Source organism: Scophthalmus maximus, chromosome 19, assembly GCF_022379125.1.
Source record: "Scophthalmus maximus strain ysfricsl-2021 chromosome 19, ASM2237912v1, whole genome shotgun sequence".
Taxonomy (NCBI): domain Eukaryota; kingdom Metazoa; phylum Chordata; class Actinopteri; order Pleuronectiformes; family Scophthalmidae; genus Scophthalmus; species Scophthalmus maximus.
In genome coordinates this window covers 18,898,512-18,910,929 of record NC_061533.1, presented here as the reverse complement: position 1 = coordinate 18,910,929, position 12,418 = coordinate 18,898,512, and the positions used below count along the sequence as shown (strand labels likewise).

The window sequence follows — 12,418 nt, the reverse complement described above, 5'->3', positions numbered from 1 at the left end:
TCCACCACCAGAGGAACCATGCAGTCCAGGCCAGAAATAGTGGTGGTGGTGGTGAACCAGTGGCCAGGGGGCAGGGGGTTGGAAATTTGAGAAGTGTGTGTGAGTGTGTGTGTGTGTGTGTGTGTGTGTGTATGTGTGTGCGTCTTGTGTTGTGCATGCTTGCGGATCTCTTTTGTGCCATGGGGAGGAGGGGTGGAGAAAGAAGGCTGTTGCTTTAAACAAGAATGTGTTCATTTTAAGGGAGAGGGGGAGGCTCTGAGCTCAATTTGTCTGCCTACTGAAACGCTGCTAGAGGATTTCTCATCATTTAAAAGCACCAAAGAGGGGGAGAGAGGGAGCGAGAGAGAGAGAGAGAGAGGTGCAGTTGAGAGAGACAGCCTCTTAGAGCTGTGAGGCAGAAGTGATGGATTCAACCCACAGAAAAGTGACAGTCTTTTCCTAACAGGCCACAGGCAGAGCACAACCTGCCCCGGACTCTCACTATCCATCAGGGAACTACCTCCACCCTCCAACTTAACTCACCAGTTGTCCTTTGAGAGGATTTTGGGACAATCTACTCAATTTCTGCTGAAGAGTTCGTGGCAAGTTCAGCTTCTGCTGCGCTAATGAACGCCTTTTGATAATAGTCTTTACAAAACAGCTGCCTCTTCACTGGTGGAATGGACTGAGGTGACAAAGAGTGAGTAACTAGACGGCAGAGCACAGAGAAAGGGAGAACAGGACGCAGGCGTGCAGCTTTCACACTTGGGATGACACTCTACCAGGAGAAACTTCAATCACCACTGGCAGGAGGGCAAGGCATCTGAGGGAGTTTCATCAATAATCGACAGCTATCTCGTAAGCACTGTTGACTTATATTTATCTCATTTGTTTAATAGAGACACACATTTTTCCATGAATGTAACAGATAGTCTTGCAATGCAACTGATGACCTTTCTTGGTGAGACAGGTTGTTAGAGAGCACAGAATCAATCAGCCCAGTGACATCTCTAAAATAATGCTGAAGAAAATATTTTGTCATTTTATTTAACTGATTGAAGTCAGACTTTGACTGTCTCCCATTCAAACTGCTGCACTTTACCTGATATCCTGACTTCAGCAATCATCACGCAGCATCTAATATCTGACTCAGTGTTAGGTGCCAACGGGTAATTCTACTTGCTGATGACTGATCAGACAGATGACTGATAGACGCGGCTGTGGAGGGTTGACTCGCGGCGTGGGGATGCTGGAGCGCAGGCTCTCCGGGCTTAGTGCTTCTTCACTTATGATAAAACACTCAGTTTGTCACAACACAGGACCCTAAAGGCTCATGGGCAGTAAAGAGGGTGTCTAGAAGATGATATACAACCGAAGCCCTGAGTCGAACCTGCTGGCAGAGCGGCGTGCAGCTTCAGGATGCTCCCCTGGGCTCAAGAGCACAGGGGAGCAGGGAAATGAATCCCGTCTTTGTTTCTGTTGCCAGGCTAGTGTTTGGATAAGGCGGCTTTGAGGTAGCATGCTGGAACTTATCGAAACAATTCCTGAGACCCCCTGCTTCCCGGGCTGACTCAGATCACAAGTGAGGTACGGAGGAGAGCACCAAGAAACCTGAACTTGAGCAAAAACTTCCTTACCGAAATGGACAGTCAAAACAAAGAGTGAGCAGGTAGTTGAGATATATTATGTTCCAAACGTCATGTTACACGCTTACAAGGATTACATGCTCCAGGAAAGAATGAGGTCACCCTCAAGGTAAAGTAAGAGGTCAGATTACCATGAGCAAATTGAATTTGACTCTGATCCAACACATATTGGGTGTCAAGCAGGAGATTGCATGTTCTCAGCAGAGTTGGCACTAATTTGAACATGCAGCACAAAGCCGTCCGGCAAAGTGACCGCTTCTTTTTAGGCTACTGACAAATTAGGTTCTTTGTAGTCGTGTTGTGATCTCCTGCTGGAGATGATGATGTGATTATCAAGCATTCACACAGAAAGTAGGACATTGGGTTATGAATTGGGTCAGTAGATACAGCATGTCTTATAGGTACGGCCAGGATAAGGGGAGTAGTGGTCCTGGGTCTGGAGGGTGTGGGTCTCTCCGTCTGCCACCACCCCTGACTCTCCATGTGTGTATGGCAGCTCACTCTAATGAGGTGACGAAGAATGCGAAGAATGCCATGCTCATGCTGAAATGAGAGGGGCTGGTGAGCGAGACATCGGCCCGTCTGAGCAAGGCTACCCACCTTCTAATTAATATGTGCCGAGCATGACCAAAACGGTCGGAGCTGATCAGAGACACACTGACCTGCCTGCTGCACCTGCCCATCACACTTGATTTAACATCGAGCGAAATCAAGAAGGGGTCGTCGCATAAACATGGACCTGCCACCTGAAGACAGTCAAACTAAAACATTTTGGTGTGAAGCGGGCTTGAAGAAAATACCCAAGAGGAGCTGCCATCCAAATTACGATGAGAATGGTTATTCATTGCACTCTGTCTTTAGGCCCAGTGGACGTCAAGTACCCATCAAAAGTTTCCTCATTTTTTTCCAGTCAGTGTCTGTTTCTGAAATTAAAGCAAAGAATTAATGAGAGAATCATCTCGACAAAATTGAAAACAAACTAATGTTTTTGACTCATTCAGCAGCAGACACGGTGCGTTCTTTCTACAATGTCGATCAAATACTGTTCAGTTTCATCTTTACTCCTTTTTCTTCTCGTGTTTTGGGTCATTATCTTAGGATCAGGATGAACCCCTGATAACCAGTCTGTTCTCCTCTGCTACTTACCTTTTTTCTCAATATGCTTTTAGCAACATACAGTACTACATTCTACAATACAGAATCAGATCGGGTAATAAGTTCCAAGGCGTAAACTGCAGCCAATGCTGCAGGGAAGCTGTAAGTTAACCAATGTCTCAATCACTGACAAAAGGCTTGTTTTCTATGAAACCTACAGTTTTTTAGATTTTGGTGACCTCAACTTTTTATTAATTTTTCTTTTTTTGCGGTTTAATGCTTACCTTTGTAACATTGAGGGTTATTCACTGGATTTGAAACATTAGATTAAAAAAAATGGAAAATTTTAAAAATTGTTGTGTGCTAGAACTTAAGTAATATAAACAACACCTCTCAACACCAGTTAATCATTGCAGCTATTGGCCATTCAATAGCAGCTTGTTAAAGTGAACTGATGTGAGGACAATAATGAGCTGTGGGGGCTGTTAACTGCGAAGACGGAGGAGGAGGAGGATTTCTGATGTTCCCTCTGGCAGACTGTGGATGGGTTAATAACAGGCTGTCTCTGTTGGGGCAGATGGGACTCTCTCCGGTCCCTGGGAGACTGAGCCCAACAAGTGTTGTTATTTAAACACACACATTAACGGAAAAACTCCTTTACAGACACGCACATACCGCACACACTCGCACACAAAACACATTTCATCACAAGCTGCAAACATTTTCCCCTCAGCTTTGAAGTGTAGTGAAGCCGAGAGCAGGAGATTCCAGGCTAACGACGTCCAACATGGGACTCCTAAGCAGCAGGGGCAAATCACACAGCATTTCTCAGAGACAGAGCTCATGTTCCAGGGGCAGAAACCACAGGAGCCACTGGCCAAATACAGTCATCAGCACCTTTCAGGGGACAGGCTCTGGACGGCTCAGTTATCTTGGTATGCGCTTACTTGCAAGATATTATTAGTGATTTCCTTGATAACAACCATGTCTTTGCGTGGTGTGAAGACTATTTAAAATTACAGTTTGCATTTGCTGAGGTGACGTCATGCATCCAGGTTTTTTTTTAGCAGGATTAGTACCATAAAAGATCTTACTGTGCTGACAGAAGACGGTGTCATGGTATATCTGAAATGGGAACTATGCTCTAAAGAGATTTTATCAATATTTCAGCAAAGCACTTAGGTACCGTTTTATGAAAATACATCTAAGAATCAGACTTAATGTTCTTGTGAGGTGAAGATGATTTTTATTTCCTTTTTTTGCCAGGTAAACTATGATATCAAAAAGGCCAACAGGTTACATGAGTACTTTGAAAAAAATGTTTTTTTTCCCATGAAAAAGTGTTTACACATTTTATTCAGATAAAGTCAAGAGGGGTCGAATGTGCCAGGTTCATGCTCTTGGAAATCGCTGCATTTCTCTTCTCCATGTCTCCAACCTAATGTGCTGGCAGCATGCCCAGATTAACAAGACAAAAACATTTCAGCTCTCTTCCCAATTTTGTTTCTGGACATCGTAGTGAAGATTATTTTTCACATGGAGATTCGCTTTTAGAAAAGTGTGAGGATGCCCTCGTAAGATTGGTAATTCTTATGCAGCTCTTGTAAAATCAAGCCAATTTAGGCCTCGCTATATCGCTTTCTAATTTGACAGGCCCTTCCTGACTGTGAGGTGGTGTCAAACAGGAGTCCTCTGTAATCCAATATGCAGCAGCTTTCAAATAAGGTGCCCCGGGAGTTCAAGGCCTTGTCATCCTTACACAGGAGTTACCTTCTCCTCAGCACTGAGCAGCATCCCCTCCGCTTCTAATAACACCAGATTATCGTCCAAAAAAAATACTTCTAAAATTGTCTACACTATGGATTCGCTCATTTGCTCTTGAGGACGGTTGAGGGCAGTACTGCAAGGTCCAATTAGGGGGAAAAAGAGAGTTCAGGAGAGGTTGAAATCTAAACTTAAATATATCTTAGTGGACATTTGGAGAGGAAAGCTTAATGTTAGGCAACATCCCTAATAAGATTTCTCAGCATTCTTGATTGTTAAAGTAAACTTTTAGTCTAACAGTCAAATCAGAAACAGACATGTTCAAAGAGGACACATAAATTATAATTAATTGCTTTTTAGTGTCTCAGAGCATCTTATTTTCCTGTACTGTGGACTGATGCAACACAATCAATATTTTAAGCAGTTCTATGAAAAGAATCCTCTGGGGCCGCTTCAAATTTTCCAAAAGCAAAGATGTCCAGGGCTGCTGAAGGGAACAGATAGGAGTGTTTCTTTGTGTAGAGGACAAGCAGTGGCATTCGACCAAATACGACCTAAGCCAGCACAGCATAAGCTAAACACGCTACCCTAACAGCAATATGACTGATTCAAGACTGACTCAAGGGATCAGCATGTCATTAGAAAAAATTAATATTTTTCTTAAGGCCAGTGAGGGGATTACTAACTTTCAAACAGCATGTACTGCATGATAGAGGAAAGCGGATTTCAACAAACCAGGATCAAGGCCAGATGAATTCAATGATTTACACCTGAAAGGCATTGGGAGAAGAGCAGATTCTTCTCATGCCAGAAGTGATCGGCCAAGTGTAGCAGCCATGAGATTTTTGATTTATGTATTAGACACAAATGTACGTCTTTCCTGTCATGGAAAATATCAGCAGCTGCTGAGACACTTGATTACCTCTCAGATCTAATCTATTTTGGTAGCCCATATTTTTGGGAGCTGTAATGATCTCATGCATAAGCTGAGATGTGTATGAACAGGACAACTGTGCCAGCCTGCTCCTGGCAGGTAACAAAGTAGAGGACCAGTGTTCCTGATGGTCTCAATATGCACAGCTGTGAAGGACTCCATTAATGCAAAATGCATGGAGCCCAATCCTGAGCGCTTTGAATTAGAAGAGGTAAAACATGTAGTGTTGGTACTGAACACTCACTTCATGTTCTAAATTTATCTTTACCCATTTTCTCAGGCTTTGGTGAGTTGGAGAAAATCATGGAGCCCCCTTCAATGGTCCTGCTGGGGCTCTTTGTTTATGGACTAGCCTGTGGTGTCCAGCAGACTCAGGGGAGTCCATCGGACAGCAGCCATGGAAGGGACAGGACCCAGGAATTTGAGAGCAGTGAAGATGGTTTAGAGAGAGAGTTTCTCTATGCTGGAAGGAGCAAGCGTGCTCCGGCTGACCAGCAGCAGGACAAGTGCTCCTACACTTTCATTGTGCCTCAACAAAAAGTGACTGGAGCCATCTGTGTTAACTCCAAGGAGCCGGAGGCTATGCTGGAGAATCGGGTCAACAAGCAGGAGTTAGAGCTCCTAAATGTGGAGCTGCAGAAACAAAAGAGGCAGATCGAGACCCTGCAGCAATTGGTAGAGGTGGACGGAGGTATTGTCAATGAGGTCAAGCTTCTGAGGAAGGAGAGTCGAAACATGAACTCTAGAGTCACTCAGCTGTACATGCAGCTGCTCCATGAGATCATCAGGAAGAGGGATAATGCCCTAGAATTGGCCCAGATGGAGAACAAGATATTGAACCAAACCTCTGAGATGCAGCATCTCACCAGTCGATACAAAGATCTTGAGCACAAGTACCAGCACTTGGCTTCTTTGGCCACGAACCAATCAACTCTTATTGCCCTGTTGGAGGAGCAGTGCCAGAGTCGCCCTCCCCCTCGTCATGTGCCCATCCCCCAGCCAAGGCCTCAGCCGCCTCCACCATCACCACCTCTTATTAAGCCTTACCAGCCACCTGTCCTTCCACGAATCAACAACCCAATCAGCAACGAGATCCAGAGTGACCAAAAGTCACCGCCTCTTCTTCCAACAATGCCTGCTGGTACACACAGCCCCTCCACCACTGACAAACCCTCTGGTGAGTGTAACAAAGTCTGATAATACATTTTATTTTGATGCATTCCTTCCAAACATACCAGTTGCCATCACAAAGAATTGTGTGTCTGAGCCGACTGTATCATTAACCTCCTAATCATTACGCACAAGAGAACACCAAGCACCCATTCTTCTTAGCCAATTTAAATAAAACCCACGTATTCCCAGAGCTAAAAGGCTCCAAGAGAGAACAGAAATTCTGTTGTCTAATGCCTTTTGAGATGCATATTACCTAATTGCCATGATTCAACCCACACAAGGCATATTAGCAGGGTAAATACATATGCCTTAATGGATGGCTGGATCCAAGCCCACGGGGCCCTTGAACACATTGTAGTGGATGATACATTTCTAAAATTGATGTGAAAAGTGTTTCGGGGTATTAGTTGCATTGAATGGTCTACTGTTGTTCCCTTCTGAAAAATTCAGTTTTAAAATGGAGGAAAAAGGGAAGAAACCATTCTTGTGACATGGCTACTGGGAGATTTTTCCATTCGCATGTTGTGTTACTGCTTGCAATTTTCACTAGGCTGCATGTGAACGGTTGCCTTTGTATGGGATGTTTGAAAGGAGGCAAGTAATTTCCTTCCCACAGCAACTAACACCCCAAAAGTTACATAAACCTTTAACACGAACAGAGCACAGCACACAATGCAGCAATAGAGGGAGGAGGAGAGAGACCTGAAAGAGCAAAAGAGAGACACAGAGGGATGGAGTCTATGAAAAAGGGGAGGGGGCAATGTAGGAACAGAAAGAGATACCGGCAGTCAGTGATGTCATTTGTTCCACCAGGCAAGAATCAGTCATATGTTCCACCAAGGAACAGACTATCAGGCAGAACAGAGCAGGGCAGTTCTCTGGCTTGTATCTGCTCAACAGAGACATTCCTGAGACTAAATGGATGGCAGAGATTGGGCCAAGAGACAGATCATTCACAGTGATTCATTAAACCAAAAACAACCTTGTTATTGAGAATTGTGAGTAGTCACTTATGGCTCTTTTTCAGCTGAGCAGGACTTAATGATATGTGTTTTGTTTAATCTTTCACCAACCTCATTTGTCTTCATATGACTTGCGCACTCTTGATGCCCCTCGTCCCTCACCTCTAACCTTTTGTGGGACTCACTTCACAGCCAATTGAACCAGGGGAGCCAGTTGCCCCATTAGTGTTTTTCCACATTAACATTTGTAATTTGGGATAAAAATCATAATGGCACAGAGGAAAAAAAAATTGGTTTCACTGTTTTGCACCTGAAATTCAAATAGAGCAATACTGATCTTGCACAAAATCCACTCCATATTAAAGCTGCAGAATAATATCGTACTGATGCTGCATAATCATCATCAACATTAATCTTCTGTGTATCCAAATATTTTCACTTTAGACAAAACATTTATGTTATCCTATTACTTCACGCAGTTTATCTGTTGGGGGGGAGAACTACTGGCAGAGAAGTGCAGCTTAAGACACCGATTTACAAGCTGTTCTTAAATGAATTAAGTCCCAGAAATCCTTTCTGCAACAAATGATGTGAGGCCTTACTAGATGTTTCCAGTGAAAGTGTTTGTTTGTATAATTTAATATACAAAAACCAAAGTGAAAAGTTAAATAATAATCCTGCACTGTAAAGCACCACAAATGGTCGAAATTTCTTGCTCCATTTCATCATTCAGTAGTCAGGATTCCCTTTGCCCTCATGCCTGTGTTTCTTTTGGCTGCACATCCGGCAGCCATTTCCCTTATGAGAGGAGCAGCCAAAGTCAATGCTTCTGTTAAAATGAAAGCCTCTGCTGAAATCTGGGGTTCCCTGTGGCAGAGAATAACAACTCTTTGTGTCACAGGCTTTTTTTCTATTTCCTTTTGTCACGTTTTGATATATCCCAATGGGTTTTAAATGTGATCAGGGGTGTAATGATTCTCCAAACGAATGGTTCAGGTCCTTATTTCAGTTCACATCTTGGTTTCTTTCAACTCCCCCAGGGAGTCTGCAGTTATTATCAACTTTGAGATTGCTTTTAGCAATGAAAAGTGCTCTATGAATTAAATGTTTTATTATTATTATTATCATTCTTAAGCTTAGACTTAGACTAACTTTTACCACAGAAGTGAACACTCAGTCAATATTGGATTGGCAAATGAAAAACAAGCTGTTGTTGTAGGTGTAATGTGTAATATTGTTATTTATTTATTTATTAATGATTAATTATAATTTGTAAATATCACAAAAATGCAAAATTTAAAATATATTGCAATAAAACAATATTTTGTGATGTATTGTACTGTTAATTGTGAGATAAAAAAAGAGTTTTGTTTTACATTGGAATAATAATGTGAATATAATAGGCTGCACCTGCAGAGGGGGAAGCGTATTGGGGTTGAGGCATCGTGGTTCCGTTATCAAGAATCACGATACAATATTGTAGACGTTTGCTTTGCGGCTTCTGTCTCAGTTTAAGAGTCATTGCTATACATGACGTGTTGCCATCTCTCTGTTAAGGTCCATTCAAGGATTGTCTGCAGGCTCTGGAAGATGGCCACACTGCCAGCGGCATGTGCCTGGTGAAGCCAGAAAATGCCAACCGGCTTATGCAGGTGTGGTGCGACCAGAGACATGACCCAGGTGGCTGGACTGTGATCCAGAGGAGGGTGGACGGCTCAGTCAATTTTTTCAGAAACTGGGAGACATACAAGGTGCGTTAACCTCACACCAAATGAAGGACCCCATAGTTTGGAGGCTTATGTAGGTTGTGTTGACACTAACCAGATGTGAACCTGTAAAGACTAGGTAATTGTTAAGCTTTTTTAAAGTGTCTGATATTGTACCTGCGTCAGTCACTGCCACATCCTTATGACTCATTTATTCCACCAACATCCTCAGTCTTTGTAAAATGACTTTCACATTGTGTCAGCATTTCTGATTTTCCTATGCCTGCACTAGAATTTATCTGACAAAGGGGCTGTGGTGAACATGTTTTTACAAAGAACCTCGCCTGTACTTAATCTTATGAAAGGGCTCCCCCTCTCACGGGAAAAAGCAGTTCATCTGTAAACAGTTGTTTCCAGGCCAACAGTTAACAAAAGTCCTGATTAAATCTTGCCAAGGGTAACAATGCAGCTATTTCCATGACTTTTACAAAAACCTTTAAATTGCACGAGATCTGAAATTGCATTTGTAAACTCATCTGAAGGGGTGTTTCCATGACTCATAGCATGTGTAGGGCAGGGGATACCGCAAATCAACTCACAGTATAACCGGAGCCAGAACAAAGCAGTGAGACAGAATCCCTAAAGTGGGATTACATAATATATGCACATACGCACATCCTGCTGCGTTTTAAATAAACAAAATAATAACCCTACACTCATGATTACCTCCAGAGCATGAGCCACAACACTGGATTATCCCCCAGACGTCCAAACTGACTGTTTAAAGCTTTTTCAAAGAGCAATCACAAAGGACTTCTCAGTCGTACTGATAATGTTTTTCTTATCGCTGCACTTCACAGCAAGGTTTTGGCAACATTGACGGTGAGTACTGGCTGGGTCTGGAGAACATCTACTGGCTGACTAACCAGGCGAACTACAAACTGCTGGTCACGCTGGAAGACTGGTCTGGCAGGAAGGTGTTTGCAGAGTATGCCAGCTTTAGAGTGGAGCCTGAAGCTGACTTCTACAAGCTAAGGGTGGGCCGTTACCATGGCAATGCTGGAGACTCCCTTACCTGGCATAACGGCAAACAGTTCACAACACTAGACAGAGACCATGATGCATATACAGGTATAAAACTAAGATAACACCAATGATACTAAATGTTAAACTGGATATATCTTGGCAGCTTAAAACTATTTACTTTCATTATTTTGATATTTTTGTTTTATTCATTTATTTTATTTATGCATCTTTCTAGGCAACTGTGCCCACTACCAGAAGGGAGGCTGGTGGTACAACTCTTGCGCCCATTCAAATTTGAATGGAGTTTGGTACAGAGGAGGACACTACCGCAGCCGCTACCAAGATGGAGTCTACTGGGCTGAGTTCCGAGGAGGAGCCTATTCACTAAAGAAAGTGGTCATGATGATCCGTCCAAACCCAAATACCTTCCACTAAGCATCCTCGGAACAGACACTGTACTGTATCTCTCACGTGACAGCTCCTCCTAACATCCATGCAAACATGATCTCTTTTATTTGGAGTGGCAGCAGACTAAGCCAGATGACGAAGAAAGATTATGTGGAAAGTGCAATATCAAAACATCAGGCTGATATAGTGTTACCTCCTGATAATTCCACGAATTTAAGCACTGTCATTCAGTTGTCCGTACTAATTAGTAAAGATGTGCTCATTGCTCAGGAGTTGTTTTTAACACACTGTCTATGATACAACGTAAACCTGCTTCATTGACAGTGCTTTCATTTGAGTGAGAAATACAATGTGAACCAAATTTGACATGAAAAGAACAGATTACAATAATTCAGCATTGATATGAAATCTAAAAATAAATATATGTATTTAGTATGTATGTAAAGTTTTTTTGCAGTTAGAAGCAAATGAGGTTGACACAGGAAATGTATCCAGTGACTTTTAAATTCATTCTAAATACATTCTTCAAATGCAATTATAGGAACAGTTACATTTGCTGTATAACACATGGTTGAAATTTGGGCCACTTTTGTTAATAACAATAAAATAAAATTAAAGTATGGCCATTTTCTTTTTCATACAAAGCCAAATGTATCATGCTAATAACTGAAATTACCAATAACAAAAAACAACAACAACTCACAAGTTTAAGAGAGTACAGTACTCTTTAAAATCCTATGTTTTTAATACTTGTTTTGAAATCTTGAATTGCTTGAACAGGTATTCACCAATTTGCTTGTATAAATCAAGCACTGTATTTACTGTATAAATCTAGTGGTTTGTTGATGTCAATAGATCCAACACATTGCGTTTGTACATAAGACATTTGTAATATAATGTATGTTATGTTATGTCCCTAATAAGTTGCAATAAAATATGTACAGCTTGTGTTTTTTCTCTTTTTCTCTCTAGGTGTAAAACATTATTAAAGCAAACAAGTAGCAATAACAACTTCCAATGAAGTAGGATTTATCCATTTAGTTTTGCATATGGCTGTTGAAACTATAACATGTTTCTCACAGCTACAATTTAACTCAAATTATATTCTTTGCCAAATGCCACTTAATGACAGCGGCCATGTGGTGTAATATTTTTCAATCTAGAGATCACCCTCCTGTGCTCTCAGGTATCTTGGGTGACAGGGGAAAGAATATAAGTCACAGCTTCTCGATAAATTACAGTGTACAATGTACAGTGAAATAAACAAGAGGTCACAGCCAAAGTCACAACTTGTAATTCACAACTTGTTGGGGTTAATTTCCCTAAACTTCTATTCATTACTCATTGCTTCACCATTATATGTACCTTAATATAAGCATGTAAGAAGAAAAATTATTTGATATAAGGCCATGACATTTACTTTTACAATAACAGATATGCCAATTTGCATATTAGCCATTACTAATCCACTCAAGTAGAAGGATATCATTTTAATTATAATTTTAGGATGTGTACTTAAGTGCAATAGATGTATTGGCCTATAAAATATAAGATTGTTATTTTCATCTTTCCTGATGGTAAATATATATATTTTTCTAAAGATGACTGTTGCTTTTATACTAAAAAGCTAATCACAACAGAGAGTACATGCCTCCATCCTTAAGCAACCATAGATTTTAACAAACTTGATTTTAAATATGTCCTGCAGTGCAATACCTTCATGTT

The 12,418-nt window shown here is 41.6% G+C and overlaps 1 protein-coding gene across 1 annotated transcript; it reads left to right on the top strand.

Annotated features, from left to right (window-relative positions):
- Positions 1 to 300: 300 nt before the first annotated feature.
- Positions 301 to 11,641, top strand: angptl2b (angiopoietin-like 2b). Its single transcript, XM_035640849.2, has 5 exons — positions 301 to 837; positions 5,699 to 6,595; positions 9,111 to 9,304; positions 10,120 to 10,390; positions 10,521 to 11,641. Exons 2-5 carry the CDS (start codon positions 5,722 to 5,724, stop codon positions 10,718 to 10,720), a joined length of 1,539 nt encoding a protein of 512 aa, XP_035496742.1. The 5' UTR covers positions 301 to 837; positions 5,699 to 5,721; the 3' UTR covers positions 10,721 to 11,641.
- The last annotated feature ends 777 nt before the right edge of the window (positions 11,642 to 12,418 follow it).

Coding starts and splice junctions, on each gene's coding strand:
- angptl2b (XM_035640849.2), top strand. CDS start 5,722: ATGGAGCCCCCTTCAATGGTCCTGCTGGGGCTCTTTGTTTATGGACTA. Junction 9,305..10,119: donor GAAACTGGGAGACATACAAG/GTGCGTTAACCT, acceptor TGCACTTCACAG/CAAGGTTTTGGCAACATTGA. Junction 10,391..10,520: donor AGACCATGATGCATATACAG/GTATAAAACTAA, acceptor GCATCTTTCTAG/GCAACTGTGCCCACTACCAG.